Source organism: Hermetia illucens, chromosome 6, assembly GCF_905115235.1.
Source record: "Hermetia illucens chromosome 6, iHerIll2.2.curated.20191125, whole genome shotgun sequence".
NCBI lineage: Eukaryota > Metazoa > Arthropoda > Insecta > Diptera > Stratiomyidae > Hermetia > Hermetia illucens.
Window position 1 is genome coordinate 25,291,389 of NC_051854.1, and position 22,138 is coordinate 25,313,526.

Genomic DNA, 22,138 nt, shown 5'->3' on the forward strand with positions numbered 1-22,138 from the left:
TTCAACGAACCGTAAACGATTGATGCGCTACGCCACATATCCAAATGGCAACAACATATCTAATGCGCAACTCACAAATCTGCTGTGATCTTCCAATTAGACGTCCCAATTATTGAAGGTGATCATTTCCAAGTTCCAAATATACCGGGTACCAACGCCCGTCAACGAGCCCTTCTTTTACATTCAATCAAAAAAGCAATATCCGATCGAGAACAAACGCCACGACAGTTATTTCGAGCTGCGTGCACATTCTAGTTGCAAAATCATTGCTGACACAGCAGCACAATAACACATCGGCAATCTTTCCTCAATACAAGGTCAGTGGGCAGAAAGATAATTCCACCAGCGTGCTGCTTGTGCTAACCATCTTCTGGATAAGGAACATTTCATAAGGTACTGGCACTTATACACTTTGTGGCGGAATTGAGGGCATAATAACGATCACTAACCGCTCTTTTCTCGTTAATCCGCCACACAGAACACATCGAAGAATTTGAAAATAAATTCAAGAAGGAAACAAGCACAAAGACGAACACAACACACCCATGATGACCGGAATTCAAATTCAGAGCAACGAAATCAAGAAGTCAACGCTCTATGACCTCAACAATTTCGCCGTCAAGAAGGAAAATTATTTCGCTTTTTCATTATAAGTTTATGCATGCAAAAACAGGGTATAATGTCACCAAAGAATTAAGATTTATGAATTAATAACTTTTATCAGTAATTCTTTCTCTGTTCTCTTAAATCCTCCAAAGCATCTCATATCATCGGTCTGGATATCATAATGATGCACATTTAAAAACACCAAATTGGAATTGTGAAACTTTACAGTTACAACACCAATAAGTGCACTCTATAAGGTCACTTTAAATATGTTCCACGCCCCGTGTGGCACGATAAGATCCTTGCAAGGAACGTGGGCACTGAGCGTGTGAAGTTTGGAGTTTCCAATGACCTCCAACTTTGAACACATATGGTTGGGACAAAACGAAAATGGAAATAAAAAGTTCTTACTTGTTGAAGGCCCATTTCCTGACCACCAAACTCGAACTCTTGATAAATTTTCATTTCCTACGCCAAATTTCTGCCTTCCTCATTGATTTCGCCGCTTTTTTCTTGACAGCTCCAATGAAAAATTCTTGCATATTCATTAAAAACGCTCAGCATTCGTCCTTTATGTTTTAAATAATTTATTCATCATTTATTTTTTTTTATTTTCATTCTGCTTTAAGACGAAAAAAAACATTTTTATTAACTAATTTTATTCCACTTTCATTCAATCTCACACTTTACTCACTTGCAGACCCATATACACACGCACGCACACAATTTCTTAATAACCTTTCGTCCTTCATATCATTGATTGTTTAGCATTTGTATTGTTTCATATCAACTTCAACTTGTTTTTGTTTGATGTTCATTTCTTGTTGTTGTTTTTAGTGCTTTACAATATTATCTGTTGGATTTGCTTTATAAAGTTCTTCATAATTTGTTTTAAAATACAGACGACAACGACATTTAACATTTAAATTTAACTATTGGTATAGACTTGGAAGACAAGCACTTGTCACAACACCATTCGGCGAAGCATTCCTTATTGATCAGTTGAAATGCAGCTTCCGTTAAGCCACTACACGTTCTGCAAGAGAAGGAAAGTCAGTCGAAATCTCTGTTAACGGACCAGAAGCAATCATCGTCGGTGGCTCCTGTACCTACCTATGAAAAAAGAAATTACATCCAGATTCACAAAACATCGCTTCATCGTTGTCGTTCACTTCTTTATGACACGAGCCACATGTATATATAGGCGGGGCGTTAGGATTTTGCGGGTTGAAGACCATCGGCTGTCCGGCTGGATACACTTTTCCTGCACTCACTGACATGGGTTTCGGTCCGAACATACCAGGAGGTCCTCCCATTGGATTAGGTGGGCCATTCATGGGGCCGCCCATCCCACTTCCTGGGCCACCCAAGTGTCCCATATGGCCTGGCGCGATCGGGGCCATGGGGCCCATTGCTATGCCGCCATGTCCCATTCCTGCATTCATGGGATGATGGCCACTGTTCATTAGTCCTCCCGGTCCGCCACCTCCTTGCTGGGGCGCCATAGGAACATTTTGGTGGTTCATCGGTGAATGCGGGTGGGGTCCAACCATTGCGTTTCCTATTGGGCCACCCGCACCGCCGCCTATCGAACCGCCCATTGTATTTATACTGTTCGTTGTCGTCATTTGAGTCGATGATGTCATTGGATTATTGCCTGGTCCGGGTCCTGGACCCATGGGATTCATTTGATGTGGCATTGGACCACTTGTTGGGATAGCACCATTTGGAACGTTCATTCGCGGCCCGGGCATATGGCTGGGACCGTTCCCCAGGGGACTGTGCATTGGAGGGCCCATTTGTCCATTGTTCATATGTCCTGGGGGACCACCTAACGGGCTGCCCATCGCATTTCCCATAGGTGAACCCATCGGTAGTGAATTCATGGGGCTCCCTATCGGTCCACCACTCATCGGGCTTCCTATCGATCGATTGCCGTTTGGACCCATATTTGGATTCATTCCCATGTGTGAGTTAGGCGGTCCACCCATCGGCGACATCCCGCCCATAGGCCCCATCGGTGATAAACTCGGCCCCATATTTCCCATGGGACTCATTCCGCCCATTGCAGCACCAGGGGGCATTCCACCCATTGGACTCATACCACCTCCCCTACTATTCATATGTGGTGGTAGTGGGCCGCCGCATTGCATACTGCCAGGCCCCATCGCTCCCATACTTCCCATTGGACTCATATTGCCCATTCCTAAAGGGCTCATTCCTCGCATCTGTGGTACGCCCATAGGATGGTGAATGTGTGGATTCATGCCACCGCCCCCTTGCATTCCCATGTGACCAAGCGAATGACTCATCGGTGGTGGGTTCGGGGGCGTGTCGTCAAAAGGATTCGATGCAACTATCGTATCACCATATCCCGTCAGTGGAGGCGGGAGTAAATCTTGTGGCGACGGGGGTGGTTGTGAAGGCAATGGATTGGCAGGTGCACTAGACGTTTTCCGACGTTTCTTCGGATTGCTGGGCGCCGAGGTGAGTTGCGATGATTCTGAAGGCGGTTTGAAGTCGGGCGGGCATATCCCAGGCCCTGGCAATCTGTACGGTGCCATTCCTAAATTATGTGTCATACTACTAATATACTGGATTGCTTTTGTGTTTGGGTCACTTATATTTTTGAACTTGCGATGAGCTCTTTCTTATTACGTAGGTAAACTTTTATGTAATGTTGATTCGTTGATGTTTGCAGTTCTATCTAACACGTTTCGGTCTCCTGAGGAGCATGCGACTTTCTTCCTGTGAGCGCACCCGAAGCCGTCTGGTCCTGAAATAGAAAAATAAATTTCAATATTTTCCTAGGAAGGAATTAAAGGACTATCAAAGTGCAGCGAGAAGAAATTAACAATTAATTCATTTTGGTGGTTGGTATGCTCCATTATCAACTCTACCGTGTTATGTACACAGGATAACAACCCCAAACTCAGATCAAGGAAGAAGGTTTGAAGTAAAGCATTTACAATGTATATACTTCCACTGTTCCCATTAAAATTTGTAGACACCAGGTAACACACGACTGGAATAACTTCAGCATATTAAATCCTACCTGTTCACCAACGAGCTGTTGGAGGAGATGACGATCGACGGTCCGACGGGGACTGACAAACCCCCCACGCAAGCAGATCACGCTGAGGGTAACGCAGATAAATCTGCAGCACTCGAAGTGCGCCTCGGCTAATCTGCTTGTCTTTCTCTTAGAGGAAGACATCGACGTCGCACTAATACAGGAGCCCTGGGTCGGAGGCGACCGAACCATCAAAGGGCTTCAAAGCAAATATTTTAATTTATTCCACAACACAGGAGACGCTGATCAGGATAGACCTAGAGCATGTATTCTTGCGAGGAAGAGTCTGCACGCTTTCCTGTGCCCGGACCTGAATTCCAGCGACCTAATCGTGGTTAAGCTGGAGCAGGCAGGGGCAGAGAACGTGTATATTTTCTCGGCTTACATTGCTCCGCCAGAAGAATTACAACATCTGACGAACACCATAGCAACAAAAAAGCCAACCTGCTGATAGGCTGCGACGGTAATGAAAAGTACGCTTTGGGGCAGCTCCGAAATCAACGAAAGAGGTGAGTCATTCTTTGATTTTATTATTACTTCAAATCTATCGGTGTGTAACAGGGGCAGTACACCAACCTTCCATTTCCCCCGCTCGGAGGACTGTGACGGTTGGGAAGAGGTCCTTGATAATACCCTAATAACCGACAATGGGATTCTTTGGGTGGAGGACTAAAGAGTGTCTGACCAGAGATCCTTCTCTGACCACAGTTGGATACTTTTCAGTCTAGATTTCGCCGCAGAGGTCTCCAAGCCCTTTAGAGATCCCAGGAGGATCGACTGGAGATATCAGGTAATTAAGAACAAACTCTCCGGTGCGCAAATTAGTAAGATTGGCACGACAGACGAACTGGAGTCGAAGGTCGGAGCTCTGGAAAAGGCATTCGATACTGCCTTTAAAGTCTCATGCTCTACTAAGTACAGCAAAAGGACCCTGCCACCGTGGTGGAATGAAGATCTCTCCAGCCTCAGGAAGCACCAGAGAAATCTTCAACATCTGCTACAGGCAAAAATACTGGCAGCCATACAAGGACTGCCTGAAGAAGTACAAGTCGGCCATCAGGACCGCCAAGAGGCGGTCTTGGTTGGAATATTGTCAGAACATCGACAGCACAAGTGAATCCCCGAGGCTCAGTAAGATTCTATCCAAGGAACATAAGAGCCCATCCTTTGTTAACAAGTCGGAAGGCTCCTGGACGGAATCTTCTACCGAAACCCTGGAGCTGCTGGTTCAAACGCACTTTCCCTCCAGCGTGGAGGACTGTGAGTCAGAACCTTGCTTGGAGGGTTTGCGGCAACTCCAGTTGTGCGGCACTATCAAATCGGTAATTACCGAGGATAGGATCGGCTGGGCTATAAAGAGCTTCTCCGCATACAAATCTCCAGGGTCAGGTGGCATAATGTCAGTCATGCTACAGAAGCAGCAGGAAAGAGTTGTGCCGTGGCTTGTTGAGATTTACCGGAGCTGCATCTCTTTGGGATACGTACCCCAGTGCTGGAGGCACGCACGAGTGGTTTTCATACCGAAAGTGGGTAGGCGCGGTCATAAGTCCGCGAAGGACTTTCGACCAATCAGCCTGACCTCTTTCGTGCTGAAGACCCTAGAACGCGTCCTGGACATTCAATTAAGGACGATTATGGAGAGAACGCCTTTCTCCCAGCATGCCTACCTCAAAGGAAAATCCACTGAAACCGCCGTCCACGGGGTAATTGACACGGTTGAGCGGTCGCTGCAGTACAAACAGTATACCCTTGCTGCCTTCTTGGATATGGAGGGAGATTTTATTAAAAACGTCAGTACCAACGCCATCAAGGAAGCCTTGACCGATATTGGATTGGAGGGGTATCTCACGCATTGGATTATATCCATGCTAAGTACCAGGATAATCCAGTCGGACCTGGGAGGCAACCACTTGACCAGAGCTGTGAACAGAGGCACGCCCTAAGGTGGCGCCATCTCACCGGTGCTCTGGTTAATAGTAATGAACAAAATTTTATGTACATTGGACAGCAGCGGGGTGAAGCTGACTTGGTGATATTAGTATCAGGGCTGTTTCTGTCCATTATGAGCGACATCATGGAAGGAGCGTTGCGAAAGGTGTGCCTGTAGGCCGCAAGATGCGTACTCAACATAAACCCAATCAAAACGCAACTGATGCTATTCACCACCAAGACAAAGATATCTGAATTTCATCCACCACGGCTGAATGAACAAAGATTGGTTTTTTCCTCTAATGTAAAGTATCTGGGTGTTATCTTGGATCCTAAGCTAAATTGGAGATTGAACATAGAACTGAGGGTTCAGAAAGCCTGTATAGCCTTCTATGCCTGCAAAAGAAACTTTGCAAAGAAATGGGGTTTCCGGCCAAGGATGGTTCTCTGGATGTACACCGCTGTAGTGCGTCCGATCCTAAGGTATGGCTCTATTGTATGGTGGCAGGCTTTGAAGAAAAAATACAATAGAACGAATTTAATGGAATTCAAAGAACCGCGTGTGTAGGTGCTACTGGGGCTCTAGTCTTACCCGGCAGATGCTCTCAATGTACTCCTGCATCTCATCCCCCTAGACCTCGATATTAAATATGTTGCAGCGTGCAGTGCCGTCAGACTACCTGAGTCCGGATTGGCCAGACAAGGCCCTGCTCTTGGCAGTCCTTCGGCGAATAAAATCGGTGTTCCACTGGCGGCTGTCGGGGGCCGAGTCTACTCGTACTACTACTCCCTTATAGCATAGGCCGATCACGAGGGCTCCTGTGCCAGACGCGTGCAAATGAATTCAAGATTTCGGCGGTCTGCACGGGGCACTGGTCCATAGTGGACCATGCCGCTAGGCTCGGCATACCCTACAATTCACATTGCCGAAGCTGCGGAGAAGGAAGCGAAATCCTCATGCACCTTCTCTGCCATTGCCCAGCTCTGGCTAGAGTCAGGCTACGGACACTAGGTAAACCATTCTTTGGGGACCTGAGGGAGATTTCTAGGTGCAGGGTGAGAGAGCTGCTTTCTTTCGTGACTGCTACGGGCTGTCTCTGAAGATACGAGCCGGCTCGACTCTACCTCCATGCTCCCATAAGAACAGTCACGGTCTTAGGAGTTTGTGGCATCAAAACGGCGCACCAAAGCGCTTATTGCCATAGATCTGGTGAAAGGCTTTGGAAAGAAAGAAATCTTGACTTGTCTATTGGGATCTGAAATAGGCGATCGCTGTACACGCTACTGCAGAAAATATTAAAAACGTGAAAAATGAATTTGCAAGATACCTCCTCGAAGAAGAAATTGTTCGCAGAATTGCCGACAGTCATATATGACCATTTTGGCATAGGTAAGATCTGTGGAAAACGCCAAAAATAATTACACCAGATCAGAAATATCTGCACTTTGGGTGTTGCTGCAAATTTTAAAATTTCTGTAGCGAGAACAGAGAAATTTTGGACCGGATCTAGACACTGGCGATAAATTTTTGGTTCATCATTATAAATTTAATTCTACACAAACCTCCAGGCGTTGGCCCAAAAGGATACACTAGTCGCAAAGAAGTCCAAGGTGTCCTAATCGGCTGAATGGCTACAGTTTTTTGGATTTCACAAAAGATTAAAATTAATCGACTCCAAATGAAAATATATAACCTCTGATAGTACTTTGGGCTACTTGAAAAATTAGACTATGCAATGATGAGGAATGGTGGGGAAAGCTAATAAGACCTGACTGATTGCGGAAACGTTGAGCCGGATTGAATTAACGAAGGAGCGGAGATGAACACGACACGTCAGGGTTCTGTTGTTTTGTTAAAGTATGAAAAGTGCAGCGTTGTGTACGCCGTGCTGAAAGAAATTCGACCATTGGAGGCAAAAGTTGCCGAACATAACAATGATTTCGCTACCGTATATCGCATCAAGAAAGAGAAAATTTTCGATGGTTCTGTGAGAGACATTAACGGATGGCTTCTCATCCACGATGAGGAGAAGTTGAAGAAGTAAGAGTATTTCACAACGATTCTGAATCACGAACTGCAACTCCGAACAGAACCGAAACTATATTTGATATCTACACACTCAAAAGGAATGAAACTGCAGGCTTGGACTCTAGAACTATTCCTAGCAGCCACCATAATTTCTGCATTTACGATTTCCACTTATTCGTAAATCATTGGAATCGGTTATCCTTCCTAAGGGGTGAAAGAAGGGAATGATTGTTAAGGTTCGGAAGAGCAACCGTTTTTAGTGCAACAATTGGAGGGATATTATTGTGCTTTTTGCTATCAAGAAGATAAAAACTTGAAAAATCCTAGAAACCATCAAAGACCACCACGAAAACTTCATCAGCAGAGAGCAGCAGTATGCGGTGTTTAGATCCCCGCTCCACCTGCTCTTTATTGATTTCAAGAAGGCTTTCGACAGCAACAACAGGAAGTACTTTACACAGGAGGAATACTCCGGAGAAACCAATAGCTGCTATTAGAGCGATGTAAAACGACACGAAACCTCAAAGGAGTTTGAAGTTAAAAGCAGAGTCCGCCAGGGTTATATTTTGTCACATTTACTTTTTCTTCTCGACACTTCCCTTCGTACAGCCTTTGCTGAAGGACATACAGCGTTTCAACGAAAATATCCGAAATTGCACCGAGGTACTTTTGCAAGATTATTATGAACGGGTTGCGATTCAAGAATGAAATGGGAACATTGGACGACTCATAGAGACGTAGAGAAACGTAGACAAAAAAATAGGCAATGGGAATATGCTGCTTAACAACCATATTGCAATTGCAACTAAGGATCCAATCAGTGTCTATACTCAAATCGACCAATCCGTATGAAACTTTGGAGGTAAAATATTGCCGCTACTAATATGATTAAATTACATTTCCATGGATTGATAGATGTGCAATTCACACCTAATGTTTTATAATATAGGAATCGAAAGAGATCCTTAATATAATTACTAGACCGTCTGACGAAACAGAGCGAAAAGCATCAATGTTTCGAATATCTTTCCGGTCGGACGCACATAACTACATATGCCCGATCCCCAAATTTCCATTTTTCTCATACTTGAATGGCAAAAGTTCTTTTGTACAACCCACGAGGCACTGATGAACATTTCCGAAGTCGGTCTAGACCAAGCTCGGCTAGGCAACATAACCAAAAATGGTTGGCGGCACCAGTGAAACAAACGACAACTAGCAGCAAGAACTGTATCGAACGTAGTCATCCCAAGAGCCTAAACAATAATCAGTCCCGATCAAAAGTAACCAAAATATCTTAATTTCCTGAGCTCCTCGAAGAATATCGGCTGGACATTCCAAAACAGCGCAATGCAATATGCTCCGCACATTGTAGACCTGGTAAGAAATAAAAGCAGGTCAGACCCTCTACTAATTGAATCCTATGCAGGAACCAATCAAGGTGAACTAAACCTCAAAACCATCTTCATGATGATCAGTTTACAGGGCAACAATCTAATAGCAAGTCATCGGGAAGAGCTTTTCTATACACTATTTTAGCCAGGATCAATAGGCGAAAACTCTGAGGCACAAACTAAGCTAGGAAAACAGACATTAATAGCCAATATTATAATATACTGAGCCCAATATTGACATTATACTCCGTATGATTCCTAGAGTGATAAGATTTACAGTTACAGGCTAGCTTTCTAACAAGGTCCACACTTTGGGATATTATGAAGTTATTTGAATGTTGGATGTCCTAGTTAAAAGGGTGGCGGATTCAACCCTTGCCTTATTTCGGTCAATTTCTAGCATTTTCTACGTTCCCCAATCAGTAAGCCACAGGAATACGGTGTATGGGTAAACTTCTTCCCACACAGAGCCACAGCAATCATATGAGGGATGAATGTAGAATACCATGAATTGCCAAGTAGTTTCACCATGCACTGCATATGGTGTGAGATTGAGTTCCTACCCCTTCATAAATTCTGAAGGCAACCAATTCCCTCTTAGGTGATCTTTATCCTAAAAATAATGATTGAATCGTTCTCTCTCAAGGACAAGTAAGTTAATAAACGTTAACCCACCATATTTTTTTCAACTTGCGGGAAGCACAACTAAGATTCTGTTGAACCGATCGTGCCGAAATTTTCACACATTTGACTACACATCAGTAGTTTTGGTCCGAACCACTGGTTTGTATTTTCGTTGATAATTTCTTTCAAACCGAAGCACCTAATGTAATGAAGTCTTTCAAGTATCCTGCTCCATTGATGAAGAAGTTGACAAACATATCCACCCAAATATGTAAAACTCTCTGATACCCTTTATAAAAGTGCTCACGCAAAATTCAGTTATTCAACTCCATAACTCCAAAATTTCTGCCTTGAGGTAGAAAAATAATTGAAATCGCCGCTTATAATGCTGCAGGACTGTTTCAATGAAGGATAGTCAACAAATATGAGACCCATGCACTTGTTGGATCTGAAAATTGGCTAGCAATGCACATTTTTAAGGTTTTGTGTGAAACAAAACCTTATTAGAATCGAGACGGTGTCTGTCTGTCCGTCTGTCTGTCTGTCTGTCTGTCACACCCGATTTATTCGGAAACGGCTAGACCGATTGTCACAAAAATTGGTGAGAGTATGTAATCTGGTGATCCCTTTACATGCAATAAGTGGCGCCATTTTGTGTTAAGTTTAAGGGGGGGCTCCCCGTACATCTGAATGGAGGGTGCAATTTTTTTTTTCACAGAATGTAGCCATGTAGGGTATCAAATGAAAGGTCCCAATTAGTACTTTTCGAATCTGGTTCAATATTTGATATTAGATGAAACATAGGGGAGTGAGGGTTCAAAATATGACTCACAAAAAGTGTAACAGGTCTCGTTCTCAGAACCTATCCAACCGAAAAATCTGAAAAAAATCACAGTGGTGCATCTCTACGAAATCTAGGCCTCAAAATATATCCGGTTCCGATATCTGCACAAATAAAGTTAATAATAGTATATTTCCACATTTTAGAAATTTACCCGGCACCCCCCCCTTATGTTCATCTCAGAAGTACAAAATTTGGCATGCGTATAATGAAGAATATAATGCACAGTTTGGTCAAGTTTGAAGAAAGTCCAACTATTATTAACAAAGTTATAGGGGGTAAAACTTTACAATTTTTTGTGAATTTCGTGCACTCTACAACCCGCATGACGTCATCATCACATATCAATTCGTCAATACCACAACGAAATGAATTCTTATGAATTGGGTCGCAGACAATTATTTTGTTTTAGTTTTTTAGTTATTTGTCAACCAGACATGTGTGTATGTAGGTATATAATAGATGCGTGCTAATGAACTTTGCGGGTAGTGCCTAATTCAGATAGATATAAGACGTAAATCGGAATTATGGGTACGATAAATTTAGATACGTGCATATATGTGTACAGTAGGTAATAGGCAGTTTGTTTGTTTAGGGTGAGCGTGATATCTATGGCTGTAATATGTACGTATGTCTCGTAGTTTGGAAAAATATGAAGGATTATGTTGGATTTGTAGTTATATACGGACAGAAAAATGTGCGTCTCTTACATAAGATGAACACAAAACCTTTATACCCGAAGCGCGAGCTTCCGGTATTCCGACTTGTTTTCGATCAAAAGGACACGTAACAACTAGAAAGAGGAAACATGTCGTTGTCCAATATGGAAGCTCGTATTGCCGGTAGATTAGAGCCATGCATGCATGCAAATGAACTTTTCGAAGAAAATGAAGGACTACCAAATGGATCAGGAATAGCTGATAACTACTGTAAGTATTCGAAAAGTGGCACTTTTTCTTATCGAAGACTTTGAAGCTCGTATAATAAAAATTTGAGAAAAACTAATGAACCTTCTGGAATGAATCATAGATTGTTCTCTTCAGTACTAAATTATCTTCTACTTTAACTAAAAAAAAATTGTTGAAAAAAAATTTCCGCTTTCTTTTTACCAAGTCGAAATTACTTTTTTCTGAAAAACTACATTTTTCTTCTTAAACCTTCAAAAATTTGAAATTTTTGGATTTCTCCCGGTCTTTCTTAGTTCCTTCAGAAGAAAAAATATCTCAGAGAAATATGAAATTCAAAGCAGAGTCTGCCAGGGTCAAAGTTTGTCACCGATATCATTTCTTCTAGTTATCGGCACCATGAAGACCTGATCCAGAGGTCGTGAATAGTTCCAAACTATATGGAACTTGGCCAGATGACTCTGAATTTGTCCTAGGAGCCAAAGTCGAGAAGAAGATGCTGAAGCATATGACCAAGAAGCAGCAACTACAGTGCGTAGGAATGCTTGCCGTTAGGAGGTAACTGATCACTACAAAAAATGAAAGATAGCCCAAGATATTTATCTGAGAGAATATCCGAAATTGCACCGAGGTACTCTTTGCAAAAATTATTATGAAAGTGGTTCGATTCGGGATTGAAATGGGAACCCTGGAGCACTCATAGAGATAGTATATGCATACATAGTATGGACAATAGAATGGCAAGTAAGGCAACTCCCGAGAATTTGACTTGCATTGGAGTACCGCAATTGCAACGAAGGATTGCGAAGCCACCGAGAAATAAAACATTGAACGTGTGAAAATCCAGTAGGAAAGGCCAATCAACATGCTTACTCCAGCTGACCAATGTAGCTTTGAAGGTAAAACAATGGCTTGATTCGTATGAATAGTATTGCATTTCCGACGTAGGTAGGATATTCGGAATATAATTACTAAACTATTGACGGACAACCCTTCAAGAAGCGTACTGGGATGTCAATAGCTCTTTTGGCCCTCCACGATGCACTAAGGACTTCTGGAATCGCATCGGTGCCTTTCAATGCACCAAAGCGACTTGAAAGCGCGACTGAAAAACGATCACCCCGATCAACATAAATGTTCCTTCCACCACTGGATACATTCAAGCGACTAACATAGCTCAAAATCCTGAGTTCCTCGAAGAATATCGAGTCGACGTTCCAAAACAATGAAATGCAGTATGCTCCGAAAAACTTCTAGTCTAGACATGATGTTACCCTGTACTGCAGAAATGATCTATGGTGGTCCTCATGGAGTATTTGATTATGGTTTCACCGCGAAACACTTTTATACATGGGATGTTGGTCAAAACTAGAAGTCAAAACATGTGAAGCATAAACCTATCAAGAAACCGACACTCAGTATGATTTCTAGGGTGATAAGATTAATGTTATAGCTACAGGCTATGATGAGAGATATGCTAGGTGGAAACATGTCAAATTTACTCATGTGGAGCCCTATCTATAAATTTCTCAGTCAGTAAACCACGGGACCCGGAGATGCATAGGTAAACTCTTCCCCAATAAAAAACCACGACCCTATCATATGTAAAATTAATATAGAGTACCATTAATTGTTAGGTAGCCCTTCCATGTTCTGCATATGATCTATCTATTGAAGCTTGTGGGGTTGTACTTGCAATTCAAGCCGAAAATACATATCTTATATAATAGAAATATAATAAGCCTTGTTTCCAGCATTGGAGCCCCTACACCCTTCATAAATTGAAATCTTTGAAAAAAAAAAAATAACGAATGAATCGCCCCTCTCAAGACCAACCCAGTTGTCAAAAGTATACCCAACTCTCTTAGCCCGTCTACCGAGAGCAACTTCTCAAGGACGTGCGCTATTTCCTCACTGGAGTAGAGCGCAGAAATCTAGACAGAAAAGCATGCTCTGGAAACATATTGATCAAGGGTCCAAAAAGTTCTTTTCAAATCAAATAGCAGCTATGCGCAAGTATGCTCAATCTGCACTAACTTGCAACAAGGAATTGAGATTGCTTAGCTGATCAACTAAGTACAGTACACCTTCGTTGTACCAACTTTACAGATTTGTTAGATCGAATGCATGAATCCTTTACTAGAAAGATATAAGGACAGTCATGCAATTTCATTAACCTTGCTGCCAGCCGCAAGTAAAAGTATAAGTAAATAAAAGTATAAGTTTATGAATTTTGATATAAGCTTAGTCTTACATGTAATTGAAAACAGAAGTGTACATATGCCACGGTCCGATGGATATTCAGGAGATCATCTCTTCCTGACAGGCATTTTTTTGTTTTCATCTTAGCGCCTCCTCAGGTTCCACAAGATGGCATTGACACTGCTCTGTTCACATTACTAGTCCCCTTTCTTCTGGTGAAGGTTTAGGAGAAGGTTCTAAGAGGTAGAACTTAACCTGTAGCTCCTTAACTAGTGCGAGACCTCATAAAGTGGTTCAGCCAGCATCATCGAACGCGCTTTCAGGGTCCGCAACGTGAACGTTCAAATCTCGCTCAAACTTTGCTTTTACTACTCTCGTTTTGGTTAGAAATCCCTAAACTGACGATGAAATGGCTAAAGTGGTTGAAGCTTGAGCTTCCCGATTACGATCTCGGGCCCTGGTTCTTTACAATTTCTTTTGTAATAAAGGAATCACCAGAATCTGCAACCAGGAACTTTGAAATTGAGTCTAGTTTCAGTTATGTAGATGAATAGCAAAAATTTCTAAAGCATATTCAGCAACCAAAGTGTACAAATCGGGGAGAATTTGTTTACTGTGAAATGAATGAAATCCAATCCAGATCGGCTTCCAAAGGGATAGAAGCTTGAGAAGACCACGTTACTTTTTTGGCAATGAAGGTAAATATGCCCATGTATTAAGTAATAAAGTCACGACGGAAACCAAAACAATATCTCCTTAGAATAGAGTAGACAAGAAAACGAGAATTCCAGCAAAGTAACCAAAAATATAAAAGCCTATCTGCGTCAACAGAATGATCCGCGGTGATGCGCAGCGCTTCTATCGCTGGATGAAGATGGCCCCTATATTGAAGTATAGATGCACGACGAAGTTTAGTCTTAAAAGACTTTTGAATTGGCTAGAACATTTAGGGTTTCAAAAGTCCAGTATCAAGCAAGTAAGAGTAGACGAGTGGGCGAATGGACAATTACATTGACATATGGGACAGATACCTTTGGACGTATTAATTAACAGTGAGCAGTGTGGATTTCACATCATTGCAAGGGTGGACCAATTACCCAAGAACTTTCTCGGTTTATGCATCGCTAACATCAACGTCGCCTGGGAGGGCATAAAGCTCAAGATAGTCCCATACGACAAGATTTCCAAGAGACCGGTGACTTGCATCTGATTACCGTATGGATCCGTATGGATAAGAACAACGTGAAATCCCTGCATCTTCGATCTCTCGTCTAGGATCCCAATGGACGAGGGGTAATCATGGAGGAGTCCCAGGTGAACAGCCAAACTATTCTGCTCCATATAAATGGAGAGTGAGGCGAATGGAAGCACTAGAAAAGGCGGACTATAAAGTGCGGGTAAAGGACGCACCTTCGAGAAGATTGGGGAACGAGTAGTGTTAATGCCATACGGAGCATCATGCTTAACTGGCTCAGAGAGACTACACTTCCTGGTGGTGTCGCGGTATTTTTCAAGAAGTGGTGACCAGGCTGAAATTTCCCCTGGCAAACTAAGTGAAGTTGTGGGGTGTATGAAGGACCTATGCTGCATATCCATAGCAATAGAGGAAGTCTGCGCCTTATATGGGGACGCTGATGTCACCCAAAATGAAGCGCCACGAAAAGGTCCCACGCAAGGCAAGACTCAAGTCTACTTGCCTGTAGCCGTAATTTCTGAAAAGAGACCTCCGCGCCCGGTCTATTTAATAATTGGGCCAATTAAGGGGTCATAGACCGTAAGACGACGTGTTGCTGCGCTTCTTGTAGACGTCGCGGCGTCCCCCAGCGAATCCAGTTTTTTGAATTCGCGCGAAGAGTGCATGGGCTGGTACATTTAGTAGCCCGCTCCGCAAACCTACGACGGTACTAGCACGCGCCTGAGTTCGTTGCGGACCGCAGCGCACGACTATGCGAACGTCAAACGTGTTCGCGACCGCTCTCTTGGACGCAAAGTATTTACCGAAGCCGTCAGTGTGGCCACATTGACCGTAAGCGTCGTCAGCCTCGCGCTATAGCTCCGAAACCACGGGGCGCGCCTGAACCTCGTAGATTTTGACCGCAGCCGCGGCAAACACCTCTAGTGAACCGCCACCGGCACGCTCTAATAAATCTTAACTAGCCTCCGGCAGTCGTAGAACTTTAGAAGCTAAGATATAACCTTGTCCCAACCCAGCTGCTTCATTTCCCGATGTAATAATTCATTTATTAATTAAGTAATTCTTACATTATATTTTATTTAAATAATCTATTAATTCAGTTAATAGGTTTGCTAACAGTAATAGTCAATACATACTCTTTTTTTTTTCTTTTTAACATCGGAAAAAACAATTTTTCCGTTGACGGAACATGACAACATCAAAAGCACATTTGAATCGTGCATGTTGCAAGGAGTGTTTTCAGACCTGAGGAAGTGGCAGGGATTAATTCTGCTTCCGAAGCCCCAAAAACCGCCTGACGCACCGTCTTTATATCACCCTCTCTTCGAAACACTATGGGGAAGATGTTGGAGAGGTTGATATTCAGCAGGCTGCTCTCGTTCTCGAGCTATGTATGGGTTTTGGCGAGCCCATTCTACGGTCGAGGCAATAACAACGGTCGTGGATCTGGCTCATGAAGCGTCATACCAATGTATGTGCTGCGCGGTGGTGATCCTACATACCAGGAATATCATTAACTAATCCAATTTGGATCGGAATGGCTAAACTGGGGGTCCCTGGTTAGTTAATTCGGATAATCGAGTTATCTCTCGGAGAGACTAATTTAATATGAAACGGATAACGGGCCGAAAGAATATGGTGTGATAGCAGATGTTCCCCAAGGCTCCATTTTGGGGCCTCTGCTGTGAAAGATAATGTATGACGGACTGCTTGGTCTTCGAGTGCCAAAGGAGGCAACGTTGATTAGTTTTGCAAACGACCTGGCGGTGGCATTAGTTGTCAAGTCACCCCAGGACAGGAAAGCGTATGAATATGAAACCATTCATACCATGAAAGGATAGTTACGAATGGTTAAACTGGCCCTGGCTGATGAAAAGGCTTAGACGATTCTTATTACCAAACGCAAGAAAAAAAAATACTGTAAAAATCGAGGTTGGAAATCTCGAGGTCGTTCCAAAATCTATGATTAGATAATGGCGGTAATGATCAATACCAAGTTGAGCTTTAAGGGGCACGAGGAAATGCAGCAAAAGCTAGTTCATCTCTAGCAAGGATTACATCCAATGGAGAGGCAAAATATAGTCACAGTCTGGTTATCGCAGGGGTGGTGAAATCCATCCTGATGTAAGCTGCTCCTGTCTGACCGGGGGCATTAGACAACCAGAGAATGCTTCGCTGGGGGTATGCAGCGCATTTAGGAGAGTACGGTGTGAGGCAGTGTATATCATCACGCAGGCATCCTTTCTCTACCAAAGACTGAGGGCGAATCCGACCGATGTAACTGCGGACTTCCGAACAGCCACTAGAAAGATGCTGTACAGAAGATGACAGTAACGATGGGATAATCCCGGAAGAGGAAATGCCATCAATATACTCCTACACTTCCTACGTCTGAACCTTCACATTAAACACAATGTAGTATACAGCACTGTCTGACTTCGTCAGTCTGGAAGCGAAGAACAACGGCCATAATAACACCTAGACGAAGTACCTCTGGAATTCACACAAGTAGAACTGAAAGAGGATTTTTTCTGTGGACTGTCCAGTCAGGGCAAAGTGCAAGATTACCGATGAATTACAAAGATTTTTTAGGATACACACAGTATAACCAAGTTGCAGGGTCTTCCCGAATTCGCCAGGGAATTCCAGGCGGAGGTGCTTGCGATACAGGAGGCCTGTCGATCTGAGACATGATCCGAGCCCCAAGCGTAATATAGAGAGGAAGGCTCACCACCTATAACACGATCTGATTATCTGTAGGATTGCCATACCGCGGGACTCGGGAACCCGACATAGAGAAACAGTCAGGCACTTCCTTTGCGATTGGCCAGCTGTAGCTAGAATCAGGCTGAGGACACTAGGTAAGGAAATCGTTGGGGACCGCAGGGAGATCTCTTGTTGCAAGGCGGGCGACCCGCTATCCTTCATGAATACTACGTGCTGGCTCTGAAGATTTAAGCCGAAAAGCGCTACTCAGACTTCTCGGAGCCGTTCCGCGGCATGAGACAGTGGACTGAAGCGGTTAGAGTAGTTGAAGAGCAAACGAGATTATTCATAAACACGAAAAAATCAGAAAAATCGAATTCGTATTGTTGAAAATTCCAATTAGATAAGAAAAAGAAAATTCAAAGTTTCACAGCTCAGTCTCCTCAATTCCCGGAACTTTCCAAGTCTCTGGCAAGTGTGACTTTAAGTACTTCTACTGAGGAAGACGCCTGCACACCTTCATTGCCCGTAGATCCTTAAATTTTGTTCCAATTCTTTTAAATTTTAATTCCTACCAAAATGTCAAACTCACCGACTATCACGCGGGTAAGGGACTGCACAGTACCGGCTCACAATTGGAAAAGGACTAACAGTACTGCACCCTTATTGGAATACAGTTCCGACTTTCCGTTCTATTGGCGGAATTTTATGCATTTCCAAAGTTGTTTTATGAAGCGGGCACTGAAGCCGCTCTGATTAGCCACCATGCGGTCGCGAGCGGATTGTTGTTTGTTATTGTTCCCGGTTTGCACTAATGCCGGCCCCGAGATCACTATTTACCAACTACCGACTATGCTACAGACTAAAAGCACTGACTCACTCAATAATCCTCATGTTTTCCAGCCGAAATCCCGTTCTGGCGCAAGAAAAGCCAAATCGAACGGCACCGAACGGAGCGAAACCAACTTTGACAGCTCCATCACTGCTTGGGCCGCGAAATGTCAACCGCATTCATCTGACGGGCCCAGCAGTGAGGGAGGCTGACGAGGCCACGATCTTCGAGATCCAAGATGAAAGCACGGACGGACGGGTCCCATCAGCAGAACCCGTCTCCGTTCGTCGCTGGGCCATCGCGAGCTCGGCGCCTCCCTCCCTCGCCTATGACATTTCCCAATTCCACTTCACACGTATAGTGAGTGCGGGGCTCCCGCAAAACAAAAGCAAATAATTTCTCGCTGCAACCGATACCGCGGCAGCGCCCGCCGCAATACCAACCTGAACATTATCTCGATTTTTTCTTGATTTCCATCAGACCGCGAGCCATCAATGTAATGTCGGCCGCAAATGAGTGTTTTTGCTGGCCAGCACTGGCACGGGGGACGACGTCTCCCGGACGGGATCCAACTCGGGTTCCTGGTGTCCTCCTCGCAGCTCCCAAGATGTCACATATGCACTAGAAATCCGAGGAATATCTTGAGTTTCCCGTCACTGTCGCTTCACGCTTTTGTCTAGTGTTTGTACGTGTTGCGAGCACTTTTCTATAGACGCGTGTGTGAATGTATCGCTCAAATGAAAACACCGCACAATCACTTGGACTTTCGCACGGAACAACGGCACAAACGCTGCAAACCGCCCAAACGCATAACAAGTAGTGTCCCGTAGGCTTCTGTATTTACAGTTAGTTGCAATCAAACGCGGTACAGGTAAATAAAAATCACTTGAAAAGGCCAATCAAAATTTTTGTACACAACCTAATGCACGCCATTCATGATGGATGCCTCTGGTGCGCCATGATGCCGACAGATGTCCAATTGGACGAAAGTTTCGTCCATTCACAATCGCGACATTCAATTCATCGAATTTGCTGTGAATGTTCACAGATTTCAAAGATGGAATTTAATATTTTTGGAGATTGAAACTGTTGCACAATAATATATGCCAAATACATTATTTATGTTTACTTTCAATGAGAGAGAGAGGCAATTACACCATTTAGGTTTGAATTTCTTTTCAGCTGGTTATAGAAACGACTGACGAGTGTTATCGTCTCCTTACCAAGTAACCTTTTAATTAGATAAAGTATCTTCGAAGGAATTATCGTTACGAAATTTTCACAAAAAAAAGTAGGACCTCAAAGAAACGAAAGCATATCTGTTTTTGGCTGAGCGTACTAACGCTATTAAAGATATAGGGGATTCCCTGAATCTCTTGCGTTTTCCTTAACGATTAACACTATTAAGCATACTAATCTTTTTCGATGAAATATCAGGGAAGACGGAGAAGCAGAGTGCGTTTGGCGCAGCACAAAAATGCGTCGTTCACCTCAGCGATCAGCGAGGGCTGACATATCCGATGCGACGCGGGTACGCCCAAATAAAGACGAAGCCTAATCGAGTGGTACGCCTGACCGTGCGGGGATGGCAGCTCCAATATCCTGTAGGAGCGACACTGTTCCGAAAAAATCCCAGTCAGAATCCCTAGTCCTGAGCAGATGGATTCGGACACAAACCGAGTGCAAGTGCAGTCGACTGTCCTAGATAGAGCCGAAGAGAAATGCGCAGCAGCGGTTAAGCGTATGCGGCAAAAGCGTCAAAAATGGGCTGATGGAATTGGAGGAACTATTTGATCGCATCTCCTTCTACAGGCGAACGTGGGAAGCAGCGAAAGACGATTGGAAAGCAGAAACAGGCGCACTCCCTGCTGAGAACGCTGCTTGCGCCAAACGGACCGCAGGTAGCCCACTGCAAAGCGAACTACGAAGAAAGTGGAAAGAGGATGACGTGCCTGAAGGAGACTTTACCAAAGTAGTTTCCAGGGCTCAAAAAAAGAAGGAAAAAAGAAAAACAACTGACTTCGTAGCCAGAGACCCATCTGTTCAAAGATAAGGAGGCTGCAAATCAAAAACCAGTACCAGAAAAGCCGAGGAAACGAAGAAAGACTAGACCATTGGCTTTGATCATTAAACCAACGGAAGGCAAGACATCTCCGGAAGTCCTTAGTGAAATCCACTAAAGTATGAAACCCGCAGACAACGGAGCAGAGGTGTCTTCCATACGGAAAACGAGGAGTGGCGGAGTCCTCGTTGAATTGGGCCCGAAAACGACTAGCAAGAGTACCTTCTGCGAAGCGGTCAAGGGATTATTGGGAGAGAAGGCTCTTCTTTCTAGCCTAAGCTTATGTGTTCTCTAGAAATCCAGAATCTTGACTGCCTCATAGAAAAGGTCGAAGTGGAGGAGGCCATAAAGCGTGAATGTCCAGAGGCAATCAATGCCCGGTTAGGTATCACCTCTGTAAATGCTCGAGGCCAAAAACTAGCCGTGGTGGAAGTCCCGGAGCAATATGCGAAGAAACTCCTTAGCAACGGGAAAATCAAAATTGGGTGGATAGTATGCAGTGTACGAATGCGGATAGTCTTCACCAAGTGCTACAGGTGACTGGACTATGGGCACACGTCAGCAACTTGCAAGGGACCGAACAGGAGGAGATGGGGCCAGGTAGGTCACCACATGAAGATCTGCAATGCAAGCGACAGTTGCGTTCTCTGCAGGGACCGGGAAAGGGCTAGGGCTCGAATAGTATGATCCGCATTTTACAAATTGAGAGGCACTGGAGTGCAACCGCTCACCAGTTGCTAGCGCAATTTGCTGCGGAAGTAAATGCTGATCTAGTGTTCGAGTTCATATTTTTGCCCAAGGCCAAGGGAATGGGTTTGTCTGGGTTCGGTGGTTAGGGATAACGTTTTTTTGCGTTTAGCTGACGTCAAGTGAGATGATGCGGGACTTTCGGCGCCGGCTTGATGCTCTGTTTCGAGCACGGAAGGGTGAATCCAAGATTTTAATGCTAGGGCCCTTGAATGGGGCATGCAGTTGCCAGTACTGTTGCCAGAGGGAAACAGATTCTGGAAATGGCGGCGAGAGCCGGGCTCGTAGTTTCAAACACCGGATCCACGCTAACGTTTCAGCACCCAGGCTGTAAAGGAAGCATTCCTGACATCACTTTTGCGTCGGAATCTCTGACATCATCTATGGACGGGTGGCGAGATTTCTCGGCAAGTAATCACCAGCACATCGCGATCGAAATGGTTGACGCTACTTGCCCGCGAGCACCAACCCGACGCTCGCCCTGCGTGTGGAATGTCGCGAAGGTGAACATTGGGAAGTTCTTCGCAGCGCTTGGAGTAGGCAGAGTCTCGATGGCGGACGCTTCGGAGGGTGGTAGCGTCACAGCTGACACTGTCGTAAATTCAGTGATGAGCTCGATAACGGCGGCGTGGAAGGTTTCCATGCAGAGACAAGTCTTCTATGTACTGGTGGACGGCAGAAATTTCCGACCTACTGAGGGAGTGTCTTACGCCAATGACGAGGCATGCGCCATAAATCAGCAAAAAGGAGACTTCGCAGCGCGATAAATGAAAGCAAAGCTCGCGCCTGGTAGAACCCGATCAACGGGGTGAATCAGGACCCGTGAGGACTTGGCTATAAGCTTGTCACCCGGAAAATCGGGGCTTTGCGGAAGCCCTACATATTAAGTACCCACCAGATGGACCGCATTGTACGGAAATTATTCCCCAGACATCCTGTACGGGTTGATGTCAATAGCGCGAAAAGCGTCGAAGATTGCCCCCTTTTCACAAT

The 22,138-nt window shown here is 44.3% G+C and overlaps 1 protein-coding gene across 3 annotated transcripts; it reads right to left on the reverse strand.

Annotated features, from left to right (window-relative positions):
• Positions 1 to 1,169: 1,169 nt before the first annotated feature.
• LOC119659598 (protein pygopus) lies at positions 1,170 to 19,293 on the reverse strand. 3 transcript variants are annotated; one of them, XM_038067763.1, is made up of 3 exons: positions 18,780 to 19,293; positions 1,720 to 3,382; positions 1,170 to 1,642 (listed from the first exon to the last, which is right to left on the reverse strand). In XM_038067763.1, exons 2-3 carry the CDS (start codon positions 3,186 to 3,188, stop codon positions 1,522 to 1,524), a joined length of 1,590 nt encoding a protein of 529 aa, XP_037923691.1. In that variant the 5' UTR covers positions 3,189 to 3,382; positions 18,780 to 19,293; the 3' UTR covers positions 1,170 to 1,521. The 3 variants fall into 3 exon arrangements, with proteins under 3 accessions (XP_037923691.1, XP_037923693.1, XP_037923692.1); XM_038067765.1 differs by lacking the exon at positions 18,780 to 19,293 and adding an exon at positions 18,385 to 18,549; XM_038067764.1 differs by lacking the exon at positions 18,780 to 19,293 and adding an exon at positions 18,097 to 18,359.
• Positions 19,294 to 22,138: the final 2,845 nt, after the last annotated feature.